The 26,703-nt window shown below is 34.8% G+C and overlaps 1 protein-coding gene across 1 annotated transcript in view; it reads right to left on the bottom strand.

Moving 5' to 3' along the window:
• FSTL5 (follistatin like 5) overlaps positions 1–26,703 on the bottom strand; it is a 254,255-nt gene that overhangs the window by 26,701 nt on the left and 200,851 nt on the right. Inside the window, 8 exon segments of the mRNA XM_054066262.1 lie at positions 1,061–1,134; positions 1,136–1,159; positions 1,161–1,223; positions 2,796–2,903; positions 8,384–8,533; positions 15,965–16,032; positions 16,035–16,079; positions 20,277–20,303. Of these exon segments, the coding sequence (XP_053922237.1) occupies positions 1,061–1,134; positions 1,136–1,159; positions 1,161–1,223; positions 2,796–2,903; positions 8,384–8,533; positions 15,965–16,032; positions 16,035–16,079; positions 20,277–20,303 (559 nt within the window).

Here is a 26,703-nt window from a genome sequence, read left to right as displayed (position 1 = left end):
TGGGGGCTTTATGTCAGACTTCAGATCTTTTTTGTCTTTATGTGGCTTGTGTATGCACTTATCCAATGTTATTCTTTCACTGTTTAATTGAATTTCATATTCCTTTTTATTTCTGTGGGTTCTCTTTTATTCTTTAATTAACTTTTTCCTAAGTTGCAAATAGTACAGGTGAAATGACTCACCAGCTGAAGGTAGCTATGACTCACTATGCAAAGCAGAAAGCACCTACTTGACCTATTTAGGCAAAATACCAACTTAAAATTGAGTTAGACAACATGATTCCTCAGTTAGCTTTGAACTGGGCCTATTTCTTATTCTCAGTCCGTATTCCCCTCCTTGTATGGTGTTCATCCCTATCCATCTTTTACTTTTCCTTTTTACTTGAAAATTAAAGTATCTAGAGGTCAGTTTACAATATAAACCGCTTTAACATCATATATTCAGCACCTACGCACTAAGAATGATTAGTATTTATGCCTTCTAAACCCAGACTTTATGTTACTTGCTCAGACACAGTTTTGTTTTAAAAAACAGGCAGAAAGAACTGAGTAAGTAGTTGAAGCCAGTTTATAAGAGTTAAATTATACTGTATCACAACTCCCTTTAAACTCCAAAAGTTTCAATAAAATAACTCCAGTACAAACATGTATGTAACACAATGTGATGAATACTATATATGGTAACTGTTCTATGCAATAGAATTAATTAGTAAGTATTATTTACACAATTAAGTTTTATGCTCCTAAATTAGGGATTATTTGAATATTACACTTCACAATCCTCAAGAAATCTCAGATGATATTACATCTCAATTTTAATGCACAGAGCAGTGAAACTTTTGAAATTTGGTGAGATAAGGAAGAAAAAACTCTGAATAAATGTGTTTCTTCTGATATCTAGCTTGTTTCCAAAACAACTCACATATAATTTGTTTATAAAGAACGGTGTTTCCAAAGAAATATTGAAATACATGGTATGGCCTCCATTTTTTTAAAGTTTTTAAATGATACGTTCTTTGGAGGCAATGTTGCAGTACATCGAAAGTCAATTAGATATGAACTCAAACGTACCTTATATGGTAATGGTGAGGGTTGTAGATGGAATGAAAAAGTCATCCACTCTGTCAAACTGTTTTTCCCACTGGCTGAGTATGGATCGTGGTGATGAGAAACACTTGCACTGGCTTGGTGTTATCACCTGCATAAAGTAGATATCATTATAAACTATAGAAATACTCTTTAAAAATTTAATCTCTAATAGAGCATTGGCCTTTGTATTCCATCTCTTCTATCGCCCAGTTACTAACAAAAAGAATCCAGATTACAGTGAATAGAGTTGATCAGCATTATAGATTTCATACCTGACCACTTAATCTATTTACTTTTTTCCCCTCTTTTTTTCCCACTGCTGAGTCCATATTTCTTCATTTACACTACTAAAGCCTCAAGCAGTTCTTAGTGCACACTAAGTTTTTTGTTTGCCTTTTTTTTTTTTTTACATCATACCCTAGAGTGAGATTAAATTTCCTAAGCACTTCAGGTAGTGTGAAGAGATAAGATATTATTAACTGATCCCCAGGAAGCTATGGCTATGCATGCTCCAGTTCTTGTCAGTCACGAGGTAATTCACATACCACAGACCTATTTCAGAAAAAGCAGGTTGATTTGAATTGATACATTCCTTAAGGTTTTATGAACCTAATTTTCCTTGAAACCCCTAAATCTCAGGGTGTCCTCTAAGGTAAATGTTATGGGTGAATAAAGACAATTCCATATAAAAGCCCTATACATTCACATATATGCTATTAAGAGCAGGTTGAAAAAAAAAATGTTTATCTATACTGTAAGGAAAAATGAGAGTGAAGATGATCACTCATTTTAAAACATGATAACCTTAACTCAATTATCAGTCATTTTCTGGGGAGGTGTGACAGCTAGACTTCCACAAATTACCTTGCATACTTACAGTTACTGAGAAACTGTGGATGCTAAAAAGTTGTTTTCAAATGTTGCTAAATTTTCTGCTTAAGGCCTGTGTTTGAATTTCTCTTATTGTTTTTCTTTAAATACTATTAATAAGAATTTTTATTAATAGTAATATTAAAAATATTTTATACTTTTTGTTTATCTTGTTTGTTTCATATTTAAATACATAAAGATTTAATTAACTTCTAAAGAAAAGGAAAATAAGTTGAAATAATAAGTAATTTTTAAATTATGGCATGAAGTTGATCACCATATTATCAGGGATTACTTTAAATAAGGAACAGAGAGCAGTGAAAAGTAGGAATATAATTTCTTGAAATGTTTCCTTAGTGACTGTCCCTAGGCTTGTCACTGCTCAGAGGTACAGGAGAAGTAAAGGCTTTTACTATTTCACATCTAAAAAAAGCAATAAAGATGCAGCTTGTCAACTGCAGAGTATCAATATAGTTTTAGTGAAACAGGAATATGACTAAAATCCAGTTTATGCTCTAATTAGGGACAAAACCATCATAAACAGCAACAGTTTTCTCTCAAAAGACTAGTAGTTACAAAACATGCTGCTGATTTCAGCTGTATTCTTTATTTTATCAAACTAATACTGTCACTTTTGACTAAAGGTGCTGAAAATAATTTCTAACATTTTTAGCAAAGTCAGTTGTCTGAGTTGTTTTCTGGTTGCCTGAAATCATTTCATTGACACTGCTGGGGTCACGGTAGTAATGCTTAATGGAAAGCACACAAAATATTGCAATTACACAAAGGTTCAACTTGTCTCTGTTTCCTTCCATATAATCATTCTGATATCCTCACCTGCAAAGTTGGTGAATTCTTTTCCATGTTTCCCCAGCTTAGCACCCAGACTTGATCATGTGATTTATCATAATGTAGTTTCACTGGAACAGGATCTGCACTTACTGCCTGAAACATAGTAAAAGTAGAAATCCTTCATTTCTGTCACATTTTTAAAAGAAAAAGAACATGTACACTTGAATTGAAATGATGACTGGACATGTATTTCCTGATGATTTCAGACTGTATTTAAAAAATTATGTTGTCAGTTGTTGAAACAGCCCTCTAATTAATTCAAAGTAATTTTTATTCATTATGTGCTTTAATATTTGGCATCAAAACTACATTATACTGAAGCTATTATTAGCGAAATCTAAAGGTTTTTAATCAACTGAAAAAGTACTTCTGTTCCTTCCCTACCATTACTTTCTCTTCACTGATATCTGTTTAAAAACTACATCGATTATCGGAAAATTGTTGAAAAGGGAAAAGTATTCTCAAGCCACATGCTGAAGTCAATGCAAGGTGTTACAACACAGTCCAACGTAAAACGAACACAATTTTGCTACACTCAAAGTTTCCTATCTCTGCTAAAGCAAGTATATTTTATTGAAGTTAGAAAAACTTCTCATATGTTTTCCAATTATAGATACTACTTTTGGTAGAACTGTGGTCAGAATCAAAATGTTTTCCCCCAAACCTTGTGCACTGCCCCTTGAGACCACAAACCTTTTAGACAAACCTTGAGCTCTACACTTTCTTCGTTATGAGATAAACTGAAGACTTCAGAGGTACAAAATGGGAGGACAATGTATTTGATTAAGGGACATTCTCCATGAACTAAACAACAGGGGGGAATGCTTTTCTATTTTTAATCATTAAAGCAGAAAAAATAGGTAAAGAATGATTTTTTTTAGTCTCACCATCATAGAACTGTAAAGCACAGCTTGCTTATCAGTTTGTCAAGGAGAGTACCAGCTGGCTAATTAAGTGAACCTAATTTAAACTAATGATGTAGATCCTCAAGATAATGTACTAATGGCTGGCTGAGACTGCTGATGATACTTAACTGTACTCTTGAGGTGTTGCGAGCCATAGCTTCATCCAGGCAAAATTTGTTTTTTCCTTTTGAAAATGGAGAATTAAGACAGGTTTCTCACCAGCTCATTTAAAATCAGAAAGATATCCCTTGAAAAAGGTCATTTGTGTCTGATAACATTTTTTTTTTTTTCTGCAGACTAGAAGACAATTTATCCAAAATAATACTTAGAGCTGCAGTGTTCCTAATTTGTTCAGGTGTGTCAGATTTCTGTTTAGCTTCCCCAAACAAAAGGTCTGGCCCATACACATTCGGTTGAATGAGTGCCGGCTCATTCAGGATCTGGGCCATGGTACTGCCAAGAGAAGGAGAAGGAGTTGCCTGCAGAGTCAAGCACAGATAATGCAGCTCCCAAGAGATGAGCAGCAGCAGAAAAGAGCTGAGAGTCTTGGAAGTAGGCTGTAATAGCTATTTCTAGCTAGTCAGGCTGGTCTGCCAGCAGCACGGTGTGAGCTGAAGGATGATGAGCTCTGTTTACTAGATCATTCCTCTAAGTCTTCCCAGTTAATGGTGCACTGCTAAGCAATACTGGACAACTGCAGGTGACAGTGCATGCTTCGAAAAAATTACAAATGAAAGAAAATACTTCTCTTAACTTTATAATGAGAATTACCTGGTTAAATAAAAAATTCTACACATATCTCTCCAAAAATACACTCTCCATGTTTCTACTACATTTCAATTTATTCTGCTCTAGAATCTTCTTTAGGGACTTATTTTGATAAAGATACTTGTCATAGAAATAATCATCCTAAAATCTAGTTGTTGCATATGTGAACTTGTACATAGGGCTCTTACGTTAACTTTCATAAGTAGAAAGGCATAAATATAACATACATATTATGTACACGGAAAACAGCATAACTACACAACTTAAAGCCCTTTCAAATACATTTTTTGTCATATTTAGTTTTTTGGCACCTTCACAGAAACTTTCTTAGACTGCTGCCTACTTTATAAATACAAAATTTTCTCCACATCCATTCCTACCAGAGTACGTGGTTTTGAAAACTTGGCTTTACGGAACAGACAGGTGGCTTCCTCTTAGAAAGAGCTTAAATGTAAATAATACCCTCTGTATTAATAATAGACTTAGAGACAAGGCAGACTAGTAGCTAAAATGTTTTAATTTATGAACAGCTTAGTATTTTATTTTAAAAAAATCAATTACATTTTGATTTTTTCTGTGCTAAGCAGTATTGTAAATAACAAAAGTAGACTAATCTGAGTGAGAAATTAAACTTCCTTTCTTGCTTCCTGTTTGTATGAATAGTTGTGTACCTGTGCAAGACATCATAGAGCAACATTTAACGATTAGAATAATTCTAGCTGCCAAATTAACAGAAAAACAAATGCTTATTTTTAACAGATAAGGAAGTCAGCACCATGCTTGTTATAAGAAATGCTGAACACAGTATCTCTTGATCTGTTACTAAATTCCAAATTAGCCTTACTTCAATTCTAAAAGGCATCTGTGAATCAACAGTGGTTTTATTTTATATAGTCTTATACTATGTGTAAAAGACTGTATAGGTATTTTGTTTCATTTGTTTTGTTTGCAAGTACTTTAAATTGTATTTTTTTTAAGTCTATTTTGAATATCAACATGTTAAGCAGAACACCTAGCAAGTCCCATAATACTTTTCCCATGCATTTCACTAAGTGTGTCCTACAAAATAATTTTCAGTTCAGTTAAAAATCACAAAAATTCTACCCAGGTGCCCAAGAAGTGATAGTAACATGTTCGGTTTAATTTACTTATCTAGTTCATCTGTTATCCCTTAGTTATATTGCCTTACCAGATGTCTGTGTAAAGTATTGTGAAACGGAAATATAATTTAACATTAATTTCCAAATGTACTAGAACCGTCAAAACTGAGACTTTCATTATTGCAAAAGGTTTCCACAGATGAAATAAATTCCATCCTAGACATCCCACAGTTCATTATCTGGATATATTAAAGTAATAGAAAAGCAATGCTATTCCATTTGCCCAAAACAAAATTTCATTGAAAGTTAAAGGGATTTTTTTCTTGGATTAGCATGAAGGTTTGTGGAGTTTCTGGTTTTAGCTCAGTAAACACAAATACATTATCCACTCAGTTTATCTCTACCTTGATATGCAAAGGTCAGTTTAACTAAAAAAGTTAAAAAAAAACCCAAAATTATATTATTAAATTTTTGAATAAAATATTTTACTAGTCTGTGTCACCATTTGGATAGATTAGGTTTTGAGGAAGCTATGTCTACTGAGCCAGCTGACAGAAGGTAGAAAATGGAGATGTTTAAAGAATGCATAATGATTAAAAGCATCTGACAAGTTAATATAATTTTAAATTTGCAGTTTCACTATTTATTTTTAATATTTACATTAATATACATAATACATATGTATACTGATATCATAGAATGGTTTGGGTTGAACTGGACCTTTAAACATCATCTTGTCAAACCTCCCTGGAATGAGTAGAGACCTCTTTAAGTAGATCAGGTTGCCTAGAGCCCTGTCTCACCTGATCCTGAATATTTCCAGGGATGAGGCTTCTACCACCTGTCTGGGCAACTTCTTCCAGTGTTTCATCACCCTAATTGAATAATTTTCTTTTTTATATCTAGTGTAAATCTACATTTTAGTTTAAAATGGTTACCCCTTGTCCTATTGCCACAGGTCCTATTAAAAAATCTATTCCCATCTTTCTTGTAAGACCCCTTTAAGTATTGGAAGACCATAGTAAGGTCTCCCCAGAGTCTAATACATTATATATAATCTATACATTAAAGATTTGCATTCTTTTATCAGTGAAAAAGGCAGAGGTATAAAGGAAAGCTCCATTTACATATTTTTATTAACAATTTAGATTAGATTTCTAATTAAAAAATGCATGTTTTATTTAGCTAACAAACATCTGTTTCCTATGAATGTGATGAAACTACAAGTAACCTTGTAGATGTTATGCACATTTGTATGATTAAAATTGGAATTAGAACTCCCAGGGTGGTGTCAAAACCTCTTTATCAGTTTTACATACACGTGCCCTTTCTTCTGAGAATCAGAGCAGAATTGTTAACAAGTTAATAACTAGCTTTGGAGTTCTTTGCCAAGGAAATAATTTTAGTTCAGAAAAAGAACTTCACTTTTAAGTTAAGTTTCAAGATTTTATATGCTCTCTAACGCACATTAAAAAACCTCACAGACCCACCAAAAAAATAAGCCCGTTGTATGCTGACAAGACTGTTGACAGTCTTCTACTATAATTGATTGACCTTTTCTTCCACTGAGAACAAAATAAAACTAATGACATCATCCTGAAAGACTAAAGACTATATAATGAAATATGTTCTACAGTGTGTGCCTGATTTTTAATTTTTTTTTTTTTAATGCAAATTAAAATAGTGTAGCATGGGGGAAATACTATTGAGAAACCAAATGGCAAAAAATATTATGATTTTGCCTTTTCTGTATGCCTCATTAACGCAAATATTTGGAAAGTTTATTCTCTTCGTCTTCAGAAGATTCTTTTTCTTACAATTTAATGAATTAATGGCTAGTAATTTCTAAATGCATTTCATATGTCTTCCACAGACTAAAATCTGTTGTCATGCAAATCTCTTGTTTAACCTCATAGTACAATGACATCATTGATACCACTGGATGAATAAAGGGGGGGGGGGAAAAAAAAGAGAAAGACAGACAGGTACACAGTGGTTAAAGTATTTGATTTGAGTGGTCACAAGCAAACACCAAATTTTTACTCCATTCCAATAAGTCTACAGACCATTTGGAGTATATTGTGAGTCTCTCAGGACCTTCTGAAGGAACTCTACTGCTCCTTTTGGGACAAACTAATTTATTTCAGTAGTGCCTTGCGCTTTGGCCTTAAAAAACCTATATGAATGCTTTCATGTCTGTACCACAGGATCAATTCTCTCTTTTACCTCATGAATTGTTTTGACTAAGCAGTGTCTTCATCATTGCAGAGACTGAGAAACAGATAGTACTACCTACACAGCAGAGAATAATAGAGAAGAAGTTTGAATTCATAATCTCCTATCTTGTCTAAGGATGTGGGGTCTTCCACAGCTCCAGAAAATTCTCTCTCTAAAAAGCTTACTGAATAATAGTACTCCACCTTCTGTAGCCAAACCTAAACCTCTGACCTTGCCTGTCAAAACTGATAGATGCATTTCTGTGATAAAATTCCATTTCAATCAATGTTCACTTTCAAGTGGAAAGTACTTTAAGCCACAATCTTCTCAAAGAATTTGCTTGCTTACCTTGGTAATACAATACTTGATTAATATTTATAAGAGGAATTTTCATGTTGATTCTCTCCCTCTAACTGCTTATTAACAGTCACTAAACATAAACTACTGCTAAGCGTCAAAAGTAGATGACTTTTTCCATTTATTGTGTTTATTCTCAAGCTAATTGAATTTTTTTAAATACGAAGGGAAATCTTAAAATCTTGTGTTCAAATTAGATATTAACTTAAAAATGAGAAATAAATACCTGAACAACTTTCTGAGACTGTACATCAACAATAAGAACTCTGTCAAGTGTGGGCTGAGTTACATAGATGAACTTGTCCTTTACATTAACAGCAGTCGCCCATACACATCGCTGTACAGGATCTCCATCTGCTTTGGGACAAACTTCATCCTATAATTCAACAGAAACAGGGAAAATATAGGAATCAAAACAGCCAATGATGCAACAAATGATGCAACATAAAGACAAATTATCCTTTTTTTTTTTTTTTTTCACACTGTGAAATAAAATCTCTAATAAGAACAAACAGGAAGGAAAAAGGACAGATGACATTAGGACATAGACTAAAGACTAATATTAGTCAAACTGCATATTGTAAGCAGTGCACAATTCATAAACATGTTAGTGTAAACCACAGACCAGCTTTATTGGATGTTTCCTAGACAATCAGGCATTTAGCACTGTTGTCCTAAGAAACCCATCTGAAACAATAATACATACATAAATAAACTAAGCCAGAGCCAGGAGACTCTAAGGATAGAAAAAGAAAGTAGTTACACAATATCTTGTTCCTGTATCTAGCAGCTCTCCCATCTGCATCATCAGAGTCCCTTGCAAAGGAAACCAGCTGTAGATAAATTTACAGCCGAGAACAGTAAGGCAGGCAAATACTCAGCTGGGAAGATGATAATGTAAAAATGGAAAGGGAGAGGAGGAGGTGTGTTGCAAGTTGTCACATGATATAGGGGTAAAGCAGCAGCAGTTAGAGGGACCTGCTTTTCTGGCCACATCGAGTACCGAGATATTGCTTCAAAGGTCGGGTAGTTCAGCTGTTTCTGCTAAAAGATATTTTCATGGCCTATCTCACTAGTGTTAAACCCAGTAAAACCCAAATGACTTCTTACTATGTTTCCTTCCCCCTCTGCCCTTCCATCCCTGCAAAAGGATGAGTTGAAAAAAGCAAAATTCCTACTGACTTCTGTGACTATTTCATAATGCATATATTTATAATTATGTATTCAAAATATCTATCTGTGGTTTATATGCTCACTATTCATATTTTTCATAGAATCATTAAGGTTGGAAAAGACTCCTAAGATCATCAAGTCCAACTGTGAGCCCAACACCACCATGCCTACTAAACCATGTCCCAAAGCGCCACACCTACACATTTTTTAACAACTCCAGGGAAGATGACTCCACCTCTTCCCTGGGAAACTTGTTCCAATGCTTCACCACTCTTTCACTAAAGTGTTTTTTCCTAATATCCAGTCTAAACCTCCCCTGGCATAACTTGAGGCAATTTTTTCTCATCTGATCACTTGTTACTTGGGACAAGAGACCAACACCCACCTCACTACAACCTCCTTTTAAGTAGTTGTAAAGGGGAATAAGATCTCCCCTCATCCTCCTCTTCTCTAGATTAAACAACTTCAGGTGCCTTCACCAGCTCCATTGCCCTTCTCTAGATACGCTCCAGCACCTCAACATCCTTCTTGTACTGATGGGCCCCATCCTGAACACAGTACTCAAGTTGTGGCCTCACCAGTGCTTAGTACAGGAGAACAATCACTTTTCTGGTCCTGCTGGCCACACTATTTTTTATACAAGCCAGGATGCCATTGGTCTTGGTCACCTGGGCACACTGCTGGCTCACGTTCAGCTGGCTCTCAACCAGCACGCTCAGGTCCTTTTCTGCCAGGCAGCTTTCCAGGCACTCTTCTCTAAGCCTACAGCACTGTATGGTATTGTTGTGGCCCAAGTGCAGGACCTGGCACGTGGCCTTGTTAAACTTCATAAAATTTACATGGGACATACAACTGATCCAGCCTGTCCAGCCTATTTCCACAAGCAGATCAACACTCCCATTCAATCTGGTGTCATCTGCAAAATTGCTGAGGGAGCAAAATTCACACATTCAGATCATTTATAAAGATATTAAAGAAGACTGGCCCCAACACTGGGCCTTGAGAAACACCACTTGTGACCAGCCACCAATTGGATTCAACTCTGTTCACTACAACTCTCCGGGCTTGGCCATCTGGCCAGTTTTTTACCCAGCAAAGAGCATGCCTTTCTAAGCCATAAATATAAATTATAGATATTTTATATAAATATATTCCCACTCATTATGTATTTATATTTATGTTTATGTTTATTAGTACTTATGGCTATTTTATTCCCTATGAAATCTTGCTTTGATCAAAATTAAAACTATGGTAGCTTATTTGACCAACTAACTTTTAATTTCCTTTATGAAATAGCATTGTTTTTTCCACTATACAATGGACATCATATGCACGTAAAAACAAGGACCTAAAATATATTCTGCTTGGAGAGGTACAGAATTTGTCAAGCTTTTTGTTTTTCTAACCTAGTCTTCTTTTTCCTCTTAATTCTTCTTCTTTGCATCACAAGGGGCAATTTCACTAAATCATATTATTTCTTTTTTGCTTTTATCTACTATTTATTCCTAATTTAGAATGCTCTGTCTGAAACATCATGACAGGACGCTGTGAAAATAATTACAATATGTCAGCAGATGATGAGTTCAATGTAGAATGAACAGCAAGAGTTGATAAGACCTTAAACAAGAATTATCTTGCTAAGCGTTAGACTCCTTTTAAAAAGAAGAAGGAAAATAATGTGACAGAAAAACATATCCAGCACTAAGAAATGCTTTTCAAGAAGATGATGCATTTCAACAGTAACTTTTCTATATTGACATTCTTTGCCTGCTGTGCCTCTGTGTTTGAGAAAATACATTCAATCTTTATATGTTGAAATGAGAAGTAAATCAATTTGTCGCTCTAATAGAGGGAGTTTCTTTACAGAGATCACAAGCCACTGCTTGTTCCTACATGGTTCTTAAACTTCAACAAAGGAAGGGTCTTACAGAAATCGCATTGAGAAAGAAAGGTTACTAAACTCAGGTACTATGAGATGGGACATTATCAGGATCTTCAGCAGAACTTGTAAGTAAAAAGGGTAAGATTTATTTTGTGTTGCTAAAAAGCCATGTAATTTGAAGAGAGAAGTTGTTTAAAATCTGTTTTTTAAAGAATGATAGTCATGATGACAAATGGGAATTTCATTCTTAAATGTGGCTAAAAGCTTTCATCCCATAAAGTCAAGTGTCAACATAAATATGCCTCTAATATGATGTGCAATAATCAGATCAAGGATCTATTGTCATCTACCTCCTCTGCAATTGTCACTTCAATTGGAATGTTGTTTCACTGATCTCAAATTGTTTTTTGTATTAGACTTGTTCTAAATACACCTTGTCCTGTTCCATGTTTTATCTAAAGAGATAACTGCTTTTAAACTTGTCTACACAGCCCTCTTTCTTCCTCAGGGAATACCTTCTTTAAATAATGCATCTGTAAATGTTTATAATGACTCTATATTGAGACATTCTTTTCAGTCATGTCTCTCAGGGTGTCACCTTAATTTACACTGGATTTTGGTGCTATGAATTCTATTATACAAGGACACAACAAATATACTGTGCAAAAATAATGCCAGCTCCTGCTGAAGGAATCTAGCTTTCTCTCACAAAGCATTATATAGATTAGTGTAACTGATTACACTAACCACACCTCTGATTGTGGGAAGTATAGCAGAATGGGAAAATACTGTATGTTCCACTAGGTCAAGTAGCTCATAGCCTCATACAAACTGGTCTTGGAACATCACCAGGGATGGTGCATCCACAACTTCTCTAGGCAACCTGTTCCAGTGCCTCAACAATAAAAAAATTTATCTCACAATAAAAAATTTCTTCTTAATATCTAATCTACCTTCTTTCATCTTAAAACCAGTATCTGTTCTCTTCTCCAGTCTGAACAAGCTGGTCTCTCTGTCTGTCCTCACATGGAAGGGCTCCAGCCCTCTAATCACCTTCATGGCCCTCCTCTGGACTTGCTCCAACAGATCTTTGTCTTTCCTGTGCTGAGGACTCCAGAACTGAATATAGCAATCCAGGTGTATGCAGTGGTGCCTACATATGCTATGACTGTAAGGTGACATCAACTGGTCACAACAATGCGTGCATTAAGACGTTACTTTATATATGATATAATATACATAACCTATTTTATATTAAGTTACTGTTCACTTGACATTCTGTAGGGAAATTCAGGCTTGTGAGCCTTTTTCACATTTTTTTTTTCAATTAACAAAGGATCACACTTGTATTTACTATGCTTTCCAGTGCTGTAAGTGTGTAAAGCAAGTAATTTCTGGGGATTATCAACTATGTTGCAAGTTAATTTCCTGTGGTAACTTTATTCTGCCATGTAGTCACATAAATAATTTTGAAATTAATTATTCTGCTCCCACCTTCAGCACATATTTAACTTCAAGTGTGAGATGGCCTAATTCACTGGAAATAAGGCCATTATGCGCTATTCTTGTAATAATAGGAAATTATGTTGGAACCAAAGAGATTTTTCCATTGGCCAACAAAGGCAAATGTCATATGTTTCAACAGCTTCTTTCCCGATCCCCCGTCCCCTTGAAATAATATTCTAATTGAGATTCACTGGGAAGGGAAAATAAAAATACTCATGCATAAGAATTGGAATGTAAAGGCTTTGAGTAATATTGATTTGCAGAAGATAAGTAGAGAGCAAGGAAAATGCCCCAAACACTAGAATGATGAAACATTTAACACCTGAAAGACTCCTCTTGGACCATGGTTAAGAATCTATTTGAGCCACACATTAAATAAACACTGGTCAAAGCTGGTATAACTAAACAGTACCCTGCATCAGAAGCAGGAATAAGTATTATTCCTGTGCATCTAGAATTGTCACTATCAGCTTAACAAAGGTCTGTTTTAGTTCGGCATTGATTAGAAGATCCAAGTAACTTAGGAGATTCTGAAAATGAGAGGATAAAGCTCTTTAATAATTCCTGTGAACCATAATGATCCAGTAAAGTACAAGTCTTTCGCTTTAAACACAATCAAAGCTAATTGATTCATATGTTAGACACACACTGAAGTGCTTTACTCTATTGACACTCAGTTGCATAAGAGGCAATTAAATATTTAGATAAGGGTTCTCAAGTATATAGTTACTGAGAATTGTGTTTACCTTCAGTAAAATTAGCATACCTAAATATGTACATGTGTAACTACTGCAACACTCATATCGCATACAATGCAAAGCCGCACCGGAAACATCTGAGTTCATTCTTTACAGTGAGCTCAGCTAAGGGTAATTTATTTTGTTGACAGGCAAACAGGAAACCTGGGGTGGAACACTGCAACATACTCCTGTAATATCTAGCATTTTCTTTAACACTTCTAGGCCTAAACTGTGCTGGAGGATTTATAAATGTTCCTACATTTTAGTAAATATTAGGCAATGAAAGAGGTACTACTGGGATTTTATTTCTCACTTGAAGAGTTAAATCAGTGAAATGTAAAGAAATGGGAAGAGGTTTAAGCAAGCATGTGTTTCCTTTAAGTATATGTTAAAAGATAAGTGGATTTTAATCTCTGATAAGATTTTATCAGAGATAGCTGCCGTAGATGTGAAAGGCTATGTAAAACCTCAAAACATGCAGTATGCCAGTGCCTCTGATTAGTGAAGTTATACAACAGAGTCAAAGAGAATTCCTAATAAGTAATTTATGACATGAACTCTTATTACTAAATGATCACATGCTGAACTAGATAAAAATATGATCCTGGAACAGAACTCAGTTATTTTATTATTCTTATTTACAGAAAATAGATTTTCCAAAGAAGCTTGAGGAAGATATCATAGTCTGTAAAGGAGGCAACAGTTGTCTAAAGCTCCATAGTCAATGAGATTTTTTTCAAGAATATAGCACTGTTGTTGTAGTATTTGCAATATATGCAGAGAATTCTTTTAAACTCATGTTTCATCCTTCTAGGAGGAAAGTAATCTTAAGGTTTTTTTCAATTTTTTTTACTGAAAACTGTTTCTCAATTTTCTCTTATTTTTTTTTCAATGTAGAGTGAACAATGATGCTACTACGAATAGAAAATAATATGGATATATTTCTCAAATATTTCTGATTTCTTTTGCAAGAATAAACATTTACTAATGAACAGATGTAGAGGAAAATCTTTTCAGTTTTAAGGGAAATAAGCAGAGATATCGTTGAATTTAATGGACAAAATGACATGCACAAAGCTTGTATTTACATTCATAAAAAGCTATCTATTTACCACACCTACACACAAGTTATCCAAAGAAAGACAGTTCTTTACCTTCTTTAAAAGGAAACTTATCAAGTGGCCTACTTTCCTGTTTTCTCTTTTTGTTTTGGTTTTTTTATTTTTTTTTTTTTTTTTTTTTGTCATTGGGGGAAGGTAGGAGGACATAATTATTATGCTATCTTAAGTTTGAAAGTTGCAAAAAGGAAACAAGCTTGCCTTATTCATCCTGTTTATTACCACATTTCAATAGAAATACTTTTAATAGAAATACTTTTTAGAACAATAAAATTTTAACACTTCCTAAATTATCAGCTTTGAATTAAACAGACATAAAGAAAGCTCTTTGGCTTATTTTTGGCTGTGTCAACCTAATTTCACTTAAGCAGCACAAATCAAGTATGGGATTTTAGCTCTTCAAAGCATAATTATTCATAGTAACAGTAATCTTGCTACTGAGTAAAGCAGCTTTTGACATCAATAATGATAAATGAAAAGGCAAATTCCATTGAGACAGTTCTGCTCTATTTCAGAGTGCTTTAGGTATTAAGGGGGAAAAAAACCCAAATGTACAAATAATGACAAAGAATTATTATTTTTGAAAGATGATAGATCATATGCAACAAGTCTCAATACAGTGACTGGTACCAAGTACTCCTGTAAGAACATTCATCATGTCAGCTAGAAATTTGACTAGCAGTAAAGGAGAAACAATAACAAAATAAATGGAAGTGGGGGGGTTGGGGGGGTGGTCGAGGGGGGGAATACACTACTGTTTTTATGTATTCTACACATGGAAACTACTCCAGAAATGCACAGAATTTGGTGAAATCAGATATAAATCTGCTGATAATAAGTTATTGAACTACTTAAATGAATTGGAACTAATGAAGTCAAAGCATCAATCATCTAACTTAACTACCTTAAGTTTAACTGTAAGAGCGTTTATCAGGACAGGGATTTGCCTCATGACAGATGACAGTTTAATATAGACAAAAATTCAGTGGGGGAAAAAAAGAAACATTTAAAATAATAACGTTTCGATCCTATATTTAATAGAGAGAATCAACCCCTGATTCATAGAGACAAACTCAACTGGGAACCCTGAGAGAAAAAACACCACCAACAAATCAGAAAGAAAGAACAATGAGCTGTTAAAGAAAAAGACTGGGAGAAGAGAAAGGGAGCTAAAGAAAATAAAGGGTTTGAAAAGTATACAGGAAATAGTCAATGTAAAAGAGATATTGAAAGTTTGAATTTGATCAAGGCCAATTAGAGGAATAATTATTGTTGAGAAGCCATGTCTGAATTTATCAAGCATAAAACCTAAGCTAGCAATAATAAATTCTTATTTAAGAAAACTGTAATTGAGAAAACACTACAAATATATTTAAGAAATAACTTGCCTGAAAACCGAGGAGTTTTTCACTAGGCTTAATATGTCTCTGAAATTCACATTCCACTGGTTGTATTACTTGATGCCATCTTCATAAAAAACATAAACATGTTCCCATGCCAGACCTTAGGAACAAAACACAGTGAAATGTATAAATTAAATAATAACAAAAAAAACCAAATTTCTTGTTTTGAAGCAAAACCTCATCATATGTTTGGTTCAAGATCAATTTGTTAACATGTATAGTGTAATAATCTAATCCTATGGCATATTCTGTTGTAAACCTAACAAAACTGTTTACTTATTCAGAATTTCAGGTAGTTTTTCTCCATTGGCAAGACAGCGTCTAGAAATACATAGTTTGACAGCTGCAGTAATGTCGTGTGAAATCTTCTACATTAAATTCAGTTTAATATAAAGTCTCCATATTTTCTTATTTATCTTTTTCTAAGGGACTTAAGAGTTAAAGTAACTTCTGTATAACACTGAAAGAGAACTTCAGAATCTTAGTTATAAACTCTTATTTGACATTTCTTTCAACTAGAAAAGAAATATTCTCTACTTTATTTTATTGGAAACCAAGAGTTGGGCAGGTATTTGTTCCAAGTTTGAAGGTCCATGAATGCATGTAGACCTATTCAATCCATCTGCCACAATGTTGCTGAATGGGAGGTATGATGTAAGGTTTTATGGAGAAGGAGGGGACCAGATATGTAGCACAAGGTTTCATAATTTCTACAGTCATGCTCATGACCACAAAAAGGACATTCTCCTTAGTTTAACCTGTGCAAATTAAGACAATAATTATTGATTTGCTATGTGGATGTATGATGCATTTTCAGTTCATATTTGAAAATTAGATTAAGAAAATTGCAGCCCTCATTTAAATTACAATCAAACCAACTCTGACAGCTAAACTGTAGGCTAAACTGATGAAAGTGTACATGCATCCTGAGTATAGCCTAAGCTTCCACTTGACATAACAATATTTGGTATAGGAACACAGGGAAGTAAAATCCAGGAAAAATAAATTTGAGTCTGAAATTTTTCCTGCCCTGAATTCTGAAGGAGAACCTATGTCAATAGAGAACACATCTGAATATCATATAAAATAATGAGAACATCGAGCTAGAGGGAAGTGTGTGTTTGTATGTAGTTGTATGTATGTATGTATAAACACATGTATAAGTTCCCAGTCCCCATGAGGAATCACAAAGGTCAATACATTTCAAAGGCAGTAATATGCATAAGGCTGTCAGGCCATGTCTAGAACAAGCAGGTTCAATTATCTTTGAGAAATCTTGAGAAATCATTTTCCACTTCTGGCCAAGTTTTCCTTGGGGGACACTCTCCAAGCGGGCTTCTCATTTTTTATAAAATCTTTCTATTCATATGTTATCAAAAAGTGGGAAAGAAATTTTTCTATGCTGTATTTGGTGCAGCATTGAAACTCTCAGAAGGAAAAACTACCAATGCTGTTCTAAGTATGGGACACAGTAATGGCAATATGCTCACTCTGGCCAATGCAATACTTTTGTATGCCTTTGTAGGTAAATCTTACAGCCTATGTAAAATAATATATCAAGGTCTTTAAAAAATGCCTAACACTGCATTCAGTAAGAACCACTGGAATTTGAAGAGAAGCCTGACTGAAGTTAGGCTGCCCCTACAAATGAACAGAGTGTAGAGATCTATAGCTGTGCAACTGGTTTATTGTATCTTTGTGATAAATAAATATTTGGAGCTGGCTAGCAATTAAACAAGGTTTTCTCTTCTCCCTGGTCTCATTGACTAAAGTTATTAGCAGGATAAGTAATACTAGAACATGAGGAAGTAAATCGGCTAATAGCCCTAAGTGATACAGGCATTTGATAAACACACCCCTGAAACTTCCTCCTCAGTTGCCACTGCTCCAAGGTACTTTCCAATGTACAGATAATATTCATGCCTAGTAACCCAGCTCAAACTTTTAAGACTTTACTTCCAATGACTGGATTGTAATGTTCACCAAACTGTTCTTCAAAATAAGTGAACGTGACAGAGTAAGAAATATCCTTCTTCCAATTCAATACTGAGATAGGGAAGCCAGTTTATATAAGGAATCTTTACTTGTGGATCCAATGAAGTAATCCCCTCCTTGTCCAAGTTATTATGAACCCCCAATCCTTCCTTTGAGTATGTGAATACAAGTATCTGTACAAATATCTAGCCTATACAAATACCTCATCAATTAGGCAAGCCACTTCACAACTACAGGAACCGCTCCTCTAAAGACATCTAACATAGCACATTTATAATATAGTGCCAGAAGCAACAACAACAAATATAAATATATTTGCTACATGACTGAATCTGTATTTAAAACTGGATCAATTTGAAAAAAAAATGGTGGTAGCTTGGGGTTTTTTTTGCATATAGATTAATACACAGCTATATTTATGCTTGTGTATTATTGTATTACTAATATTATATATTATCCAATATACCTTCAAAGTTCTTTCCTAACACATGTTTTTTTTCATACTAACAAGCACGCAGTTCTGATTAGGCTTTTCTGTACACATATACAAATATGCATCACAGACACAAAAGCCTATCTATGGTTTCACAACCTTAATTGTCCTGCTAATCAGCCAGTCCTCTCCTCCTATCTGTTAATACTTAGAAAACAGAAAGTGACAGAGTATGTATGGCCCAGAGAAGGTAGTGGTGATGCTTATTGGCACCTTCAGGTTATTGCTCTCTTGTAAATGAATTCTGACATTGCAACCATTGCAACCAGTAACAACATTAATTGGAAACATGAGGGTTGGCCAATAAGAAATGCAGGAGAGACCAAGAATATCTGCTCCAGAAGATGATATTGTCACTTCACATTCTCAATGTCAACTTTAAACTGTTGTCTGTTTAGTTTCACAAGAATCACAGAGAAATTTTAATCTCTACCATAAGTACGCTGGTAAGACAGTGATTATAATTAATTTATTCATTATCGCAGCACTTAAGTTTTCCTAAGTGCTTTCTAACACCTGAAAGCAACAGAGAATTTGACTTGAAAAGACAATTCTCCGAAAATCAGGGGAGTGCCAACCAAATTTTCAGTTTATTCAAGATAAAACACAAGTGCAATAAAAACACATGCCCAATAAGCAGTGAGAATATCATACATTTGAAAACTTTGATGTTAGAATCTTTCACATATTAGTTGTTAACAGTTGGAGTTGTATGAAACACTGAACATATCAATTGTACTCCGCAAGGCCAATAGAGCAGGAAGATCAGAGCTGTTCTCCACTATAATCAGGGAAACTAATTTTTTATACCAGCTGAGCTACTGGCAAAACAAGAATATAAAAAATTAAAACCTAGGTCATATTTGTAAATGCACTGAAAAATGACAGTTTTTGCTAATTACTATGTAATTAGGCAAATTAAATATAACTTTTGGATCTTTAAATTTATTTAAGATAAGTATTTTAAGAAATACGCAGAAACATCATTTGCAGCATGAATCCATAGCACACCCTGCTTGACTTATAGTATTGAAAAACTGAAACATTTCCTGAAATACCTAATTTCCTAAATTGTGACTTTAAATAAAGAACAATCTACTTAGAGGAAAAAAACCCAAAGCTCATGGCAACACTTAAAATATAATATTTTTAGCATTATGCTGTATGAAAGTATCTCATATATTGAGAAAATTAATACCTATCTTTGTCAGTAAAATATACTTTCCATGCTTTCTATGTTATTAACACTTGTCTCTATTTATATTTATCCTTTGTGGTCACAAACCACAAATGCCCACTCCCCACTATTTACAGAGCTTTCTCGAGTACAAGAATAAAATGCGTTGTCTCATTAAGCCAAAGGTAACTCAATTTAATTAAACTATTAAGATTATCATTTGTCAAATAAGAATGATTTGTACAAGAAGATCAATCCCAACTGCATACAGTCTGATTGGCTGGAAGGTTTATCACGTCAGCAAACAAATAAAAGTTAAAGGTCAACATGTTACATACGAGCTTCCTGTTGCACCCCTTTAAGTAACTCTCTGAAATTTTTGAACAGCTTATTTGCCCTCTCTCCTCAAAACGAAAAAGCAATTCACAAACATATTAGCACTTCAAGGATTATTTTCTGCTACATTTTTCTTTAAATAGAATCCCTCAAATGTTGCAAGGGGGAAGATAACTACTCTGTCTGTAGAATGCAAATGAAAAAAACCCAAACCAACAAACACATAAAGAACAACGATAGATGAGCATTTCTTCATAACATAGAAAATATGAAAAAAAAGACATCTGTATTAGTACCTTGTTCTCGCCACAATATGTTTGCAACTGCAGCATGTAAGAGAGAGAAAAAAACAGAAAACACAAATAGAACAAGAAAAAAACCCATGAAATGCTATATAAATTCTGAAATCATTATGACAGTTTAACCCCTGCTTCACTAAAATACTTCTACAGCTAAATCAATGGAAACAGTGAATGACAATAAGAGTAAATAAAGTTTCTCTATGTCACATGACAAAATTTTGATTAGCCATCATAGTTTCTTTGGGTTAGTGTAAAGGTCATCACTCTGTTACATCTCTTCCCACTGAGACAACACCATTATCCTTTAACAGTAATGTGTTTCATAATCCATTACAAAGCATATGTGGGGTTTACATGCGTTCAAATTATGTATATTAGCTACAGGTGATTGTTCTGGCTAAACCATGACAGTGACATAATTGTCATAATTTCCTTTAGGCACTGGACTTTGAAGAGATTTATTTCAGGATGTAGTCATGAGAGAAATATGTAAAACCAAAATGCATACGAGATATTCTTCTGTATTGCTGAAACACTGCTATCAAAGTTGGCATGATACGTCTTTGCCATTATCTTCAGAAGACCAAAACAGGAACTATAAGATGCACAATAACCAACTGTTTAAGTTGCATTTTCCATGAAACCATGAGTTGTATTTGGCTATCTTGTTTATAGTTGGATTTTAGACCTTTGAGATGAACGAAATCAAATTATCCTAATATCACCCTGTCTTCCTGGGAAGAATAAAACAAAAACAAATATAATTATGCAAATTTAAAATATTTAGAGCAGAGCAGGTTATGGAATAAATTGTTTAAAACACCATCATTGAAAAACAAAGTGTTTTGTAAAGTACTGAAAAATTTAAAGGGAAGGAATACAACATAGAGAATGTATGTCACCACAAACATAATGAAATGGTGAACAAAGGTTGCAAAAGTTAAAAGAAAAAAATAATGTGCTTTAAAAGAGTTTGAAAAAAATAATAAAACATAATTAAAAATGCCATTGGTAACAAAAGTCCTTCAACTGCTGACTGTTCAAGTCTGAAGAAACAGGAACAACTATCACTCTAGAAAAATTTTGGATACTATGATTTTCCCAAGCATCTTCTACTGGGCTCTGTTGAATGGATCAAGACAGGATTTTTGCCTCATACAGTGTAGTATTTCTCTTTTTCTTGTGCTCCAAAAGAATATGCAGAGCCTCAAATATGTTAAATATCCTTGGAAACAGATAGCTGGAATGATATGAGTATGATATAGATACCTGGATTATATAGATATACTGGAATGTCCATAATAGCTTGCGCTGTACACTGGTTGGTGTTATGACAGATAACATCTCAACTTGTAAGAAGATATATGGGTTTGTTACACAAGATAAAAGCCACCATAGTATTGGAGGGAGAGGGAAACTCTCCGTGGACAGGATCTGTGCAGCCTTCCATGGGAAAATCCATCCAGAGTTCATCTGATGCTGCATGAATGTGAGATGCCCAGTATGTGAAGGAACGTAAGATTTACTCGCTATCTAGATTCCTCTTTGTATTCTATGTTGTTAGAGCTGCTATTTTATTACACTATTTGTTGTGGGGTCTTTCATACTGACAAACAAAAAGAATCTTGCACAATACCTCTCCCTACCCCCACCTCAATGCAGAACAGGGGAGAATCCATGTTTTCTTGAAAAAGAAGTTTTCTTTTTTTTAAAAAGCACACTTAACAGCTCCATAAAAATCACTCTTTATGGACTTTACAATGCTAGCCTATGCTTTTGTGCTCAGGACCCAGCCTTTGATTGCAAGCAGCTAACGACATCTGAAAGCCTGCTCTTAATCTTTGTTACTAATTTTCTATGTTTGCTATTGTAATAGATTGCACATTTTTTCAGTAAAACCTTATCCACAGTAATTCATGAAATTCTGCATGACAGTATAACAGCAGTACGGAAACTTATTCCCTTTGGATGGAAACAAGTGCAAAAGCCCATAGTATTTCTGTTTCTAAATTAATTAAGAGGGTACTACTATGTCACTTTCTAGATAAATTCTGTATCCCACTCCTTATCACATTGTAATACATGTAATTACATTCAGTCTTCTGTCTCAACAGCCAATGTCAAAGCTTCCAACTACATTAAGTACAATGTTCTTCCTCTCTACTTTTCTTTTTTTCCAAACATTTATGGCCTAACAGTTGAATATAAAGTGTGTGTCACACACAGACACACACACCTGTAAGATTGAGGTTCATTGAGTTTGGAAATTACAAAGAGCTCTTCTGCTTCCTTTTGGAAAATAATATTAGATGTTCACATTATTGGTAATCAGCACACAATACTGTATATATATTCAGAGAAAAACAAGATCAGGGCAGTAAGATTCCAAAAAGAATCATAGAACTGTTTAGTTGGCAGGAATCTTTGAGATCATTGAGTCCAACTCTACCTGTCCACTACTAAACGATATCCCTGAGCACCGCATCTCCCCATCTTTTAAATATCTCTAGGAATGGTGACTCAACCACCTCCCTGGGCAGACTGTTCCAGTGCTTGGTAATCCTTTCAACGCAGAATTTTTTTCTTGAGATCTAATCTGAACTTCCCCTGGCACAACCTGTGGCCATTTCCTCTCATCCTATCACCTGCCACTTGGGAGAAGAGACCAACACCCACCTAGTTACAACCTCCATTCAGGTAACTGTAGAAGTGACAAGGTGTCCCCTCAGCCTCCTTTTCTCTAGGCTAAACACCACCAGTGGCCTCAGACACCTCTCATAAGACTTGTTCTCCCGACCCTTCTCCAGCTTCGGTGCCCATCTCTGCACACTCACTTAACATCCTTCCTGTACTGAGGGACCCAAAACTGAACATAGTACTCAAGGTGTGGCCTCACCAGTGCTGAGTATAGGGGCACAATCCCTTCCCTGGTCCTGCTGGCCCCACCGTTTCTGATACAGGCCAGGATGCCATTAGCCTTCTTGGCCACCTGGTCTCACTGCTGGCTGATATTCAGCCAGCCGTCAAGCAACACCCCCAGTTCCTTCTGTGGCAGGCAGCTTTCCAGCCACTCTTCTCCAAGCCTGTAGTGCTCCACGGAGTTGTTGTGTCCCAGGTGCAGGACCTGGCACTCTGCCTTGTTGAACCTCATAGCATTGGTTTCTGCCCATCAATCTAGCCTGTCTAGATCTGTCTGATAGAGCCTCCTACCCTCAAGTAGATCGACACTTCCTCACAGCATAGTGTGTTCTGCAAACTTGCTAAGGGTGCACTCAATTCCCTCATCCAGATCATTAATAAAGATATTGAACAGAACTGGATCCAGCACTGAGCCCTGAGGAATGCCACTTGTTTCTAGCCTCCAATTGGATCTCCTTTCACTTACCACTACTCTTTGGGCCCAACCATCCAGCCAGTTTTTTCACCCAGCAGACAGTATGCCCAGCCCAGCCATTGGCAGCGATTTTCTCAAGCAGAACATGGTGAGAAAGTGTGTCAAAGGCTTTCCTAAAGCACAGGTACAGTATATCTACAGCTTTTCCCTCATCCATTAAGAGTGCCACCTTGTTATAGAAAGAGATCAGGTTAGTTTGGCAGGACCTGCCTTTCATAATCCCATGTTGACTCGGCCTGATCACCTGGTTGCCCTGTGTGTACTGTGTGATAGCACTCAAGATGATCTGCTCCATGATCATCCCCTGTCAGACTGACAGGCCTGTAGGTCCCCAGATCCTCCCTCCGGAGCTTCTCGTAAATGGGTGTAACATTTGTCAACCTCCAGTTAAGTGGAACTTATCCAGTCAGCCAGGACTGCTGGTAGATGATAGAAAGGGGGTTGATGAGCAACTCCACCAGCTCCCTCAAAAGAAACCTGTTCTTGAAGTACAATACTTCATTTTGTTCCAGAAATAGCTTTCCCTCTTCTGTCATATACTTCAGTGGTCATTATCTAAGAAAATGCTGAATGAGCTTATAATTTTTTTTTTTTGTAATTAAAATCCTTTATTCTTTTGTACCTATTTTATGTATGTGTGGTGGCATAACATATCAGGAAAGCTAAGTAAAATACTTCGATAAAATGTTATTTTGTTGCACTGGCACTCATAAATAAAATACAGATCGATTAAAATCTTAATATCTGAAATATTTCCTTCCTTACTGCACTAAGATATTTACTATTTACTCATCTTCCACTTATCAAGCAGAATGAAAACACTTTATGCCCATATATGCTTTTAATTTTATTCATATTTAATAAGAAATTCAGATTTGTTTGGTTCACATACAAATACAAATAAACCTTAATTTATTTGCAAAGCAAACAAACACTTCCTCCCCCCAGGTTATCTATGGTTTGCTTCAATCACTTTTGTAGTATTTATGTCAAAACAAATTCAATCAAAGTTCCATTCTATCCTTATGTGACATGCACTTTAATTTCATTTCAGGTTAAGTTAATGCAATAGCCCAATATCTATTATTTATTAGTTAAAAGTCAGCATTGATACTTTACTTCTGGTGAAATATGACCATGTTAGCTTATCATTCTCTAATTTATTTTCTATAAATCTTTATAATGAATGATGCTAAAGTCCTTTCCTTTGTCACATTCACTCAATCCAGTCTATTCTAGTTGGAAGACAAATAGTTCATGAGCTAAATTTCTGCCTGTAGTTGGAAGTTTGAAATAAAATCTTTGTGTACGATGCTGTCAACAAGTATAAAACTTGCTTAGCTCCACCATAAAATAAAATGCTAGCATAAATTATGTCTGAGGAAATTAGGTAAATAGGTACCATTCAGTATAACAAGTGACAGGAAGATTCTATTAAAGTTGCATAAAACCTTTCAGAGAGAATTTAGGCCATAAATCATAGTCAAGAGGCTTTTAGTCTCATTCAAAGTTCTAGACAGAGGCAATGCCTGGTTGCATATGATGGCCATAAACCTGTCAAGTTGGTAGCATTCACCTCACATAATCTCTTGTTAGGTGATAGGACTATGACATTATGTAAAAAAGGCACAGTCAAAAACAGATCTCATTAATGGCATGGAACGGGCATATTATTTTTTAAATTTAGCCCCAAGACACACTGCAAGAGCCAGACCATTTTTATCCTGTTTCATGTGACTAAGTAAAAGAATTTGTAGAAGTTGCTTTGCAATATATAATGATGCCATAGTGGGTAAACTGTTTAACTGAGATTGATGACCAAGAATAAAAGCTAATAAATATTAAAATATCATCAAGTACTGCCAAATTGGTCTTAATAGCATTACTGGATGACTTCTTATCTTGACAGTTGTCTCCTCAAGGTGCACATGGATGTCTGAAAAAGTTTAATTAAATACTTAGGAAGATATGTTAATCAATGGCCAACTAAAACTAAACTAAACTAAAACTAAACCGTTATATAATTAAGTTTTGGAAAACTTTAAAAGAAATGAAAATATTGTAAAAACCAGAAAATAAAATACAATAAACAAAACCACACCCACAAAACCACACCCACAAAACTGTTTAGTCTGAAAGGGAACAGCACATATTTTCCTGACTTTTGACTCCAGTTTGATATGATTATGCTAAGATGAAACTGAAAGGAAACTTAAACAGAACAGGAATACCTGTGAAAGTCACTAAAAAGGAAAACAAAATTAAAGGATTTTTAAAGTTATTTTGCTTCAAAAATATTTTAGTAGTAGTGAAGATAAGAATTTTAAGTATCTGAAAATGACCCCTGAAAATATTCCTTTGTCTTTGATGGTAAATCCTTTTCATTTTCCTGTTTTCTATACTGTCAGATTTTCATCTTTAGATCTGTAGATTATATTGATATACTCAATTCTTTATTTCAATAAAATATTCCTATGCCAGTATAATTTTTCCTTCCTTTCTTTTTTAAATCTTATAAAATTGTTTATTTATATTTCTTAGGGATGCATTAAACTCCCTAATAATAATGTTAGTTTGACTAACAATTAAAATCTGAACCAGTTTCATTGGTCCTAATACTACCTGAACATATCCTAATTAAGTAATTAAATAAATAAATCCCACAGGTGGAAGTTGCCATTTCTTCCTCCTCTATTAGTGATTATTACTGTACTTTGTATTAACAAAAAACGCAGCAATATCTTCCCCACTCCACCTTTCTCAGAAATATATTTTCAAGATACACTGTGAAATTATCTTTGTTTTATATTTAAATTCTTCAGCTTCCACACACCGTTTCAACAAGAGCAAGGTGATGACCTTGGTTTGCCTTATAGCTTCTAGAGTCAGGCTGATTAAAATATGTGTTTGTGACTATCAAAGGCAGTTATCGACATAAGTCCACAGTGGGGTTCCCAATTTCTGAGCTGATGCTTTAAATGCTGCTACATCCAGTAGTATGAAGTAGAAAGCTATCAGTTAGTAAAA

This window comes from Cuculus canorus, chromosome 4 (assembly GCF_017976375.1).
Source record: "Cuculus canorus isolate bCucCan1 chromosome 4, bCucCan1.pri, whole genome shotgun sequence".
NCBI classification, from domain to species: Eukaryota; Metazoa; Chordata; class Aves; order Cuculiformes; family Cuculidae; genus Cuculus; species Cuculus canorus.
Note: the sequence above shows the minus strand (reverse complement) of the source record. Positions and strands in the feature narration are given on the sequence as shown.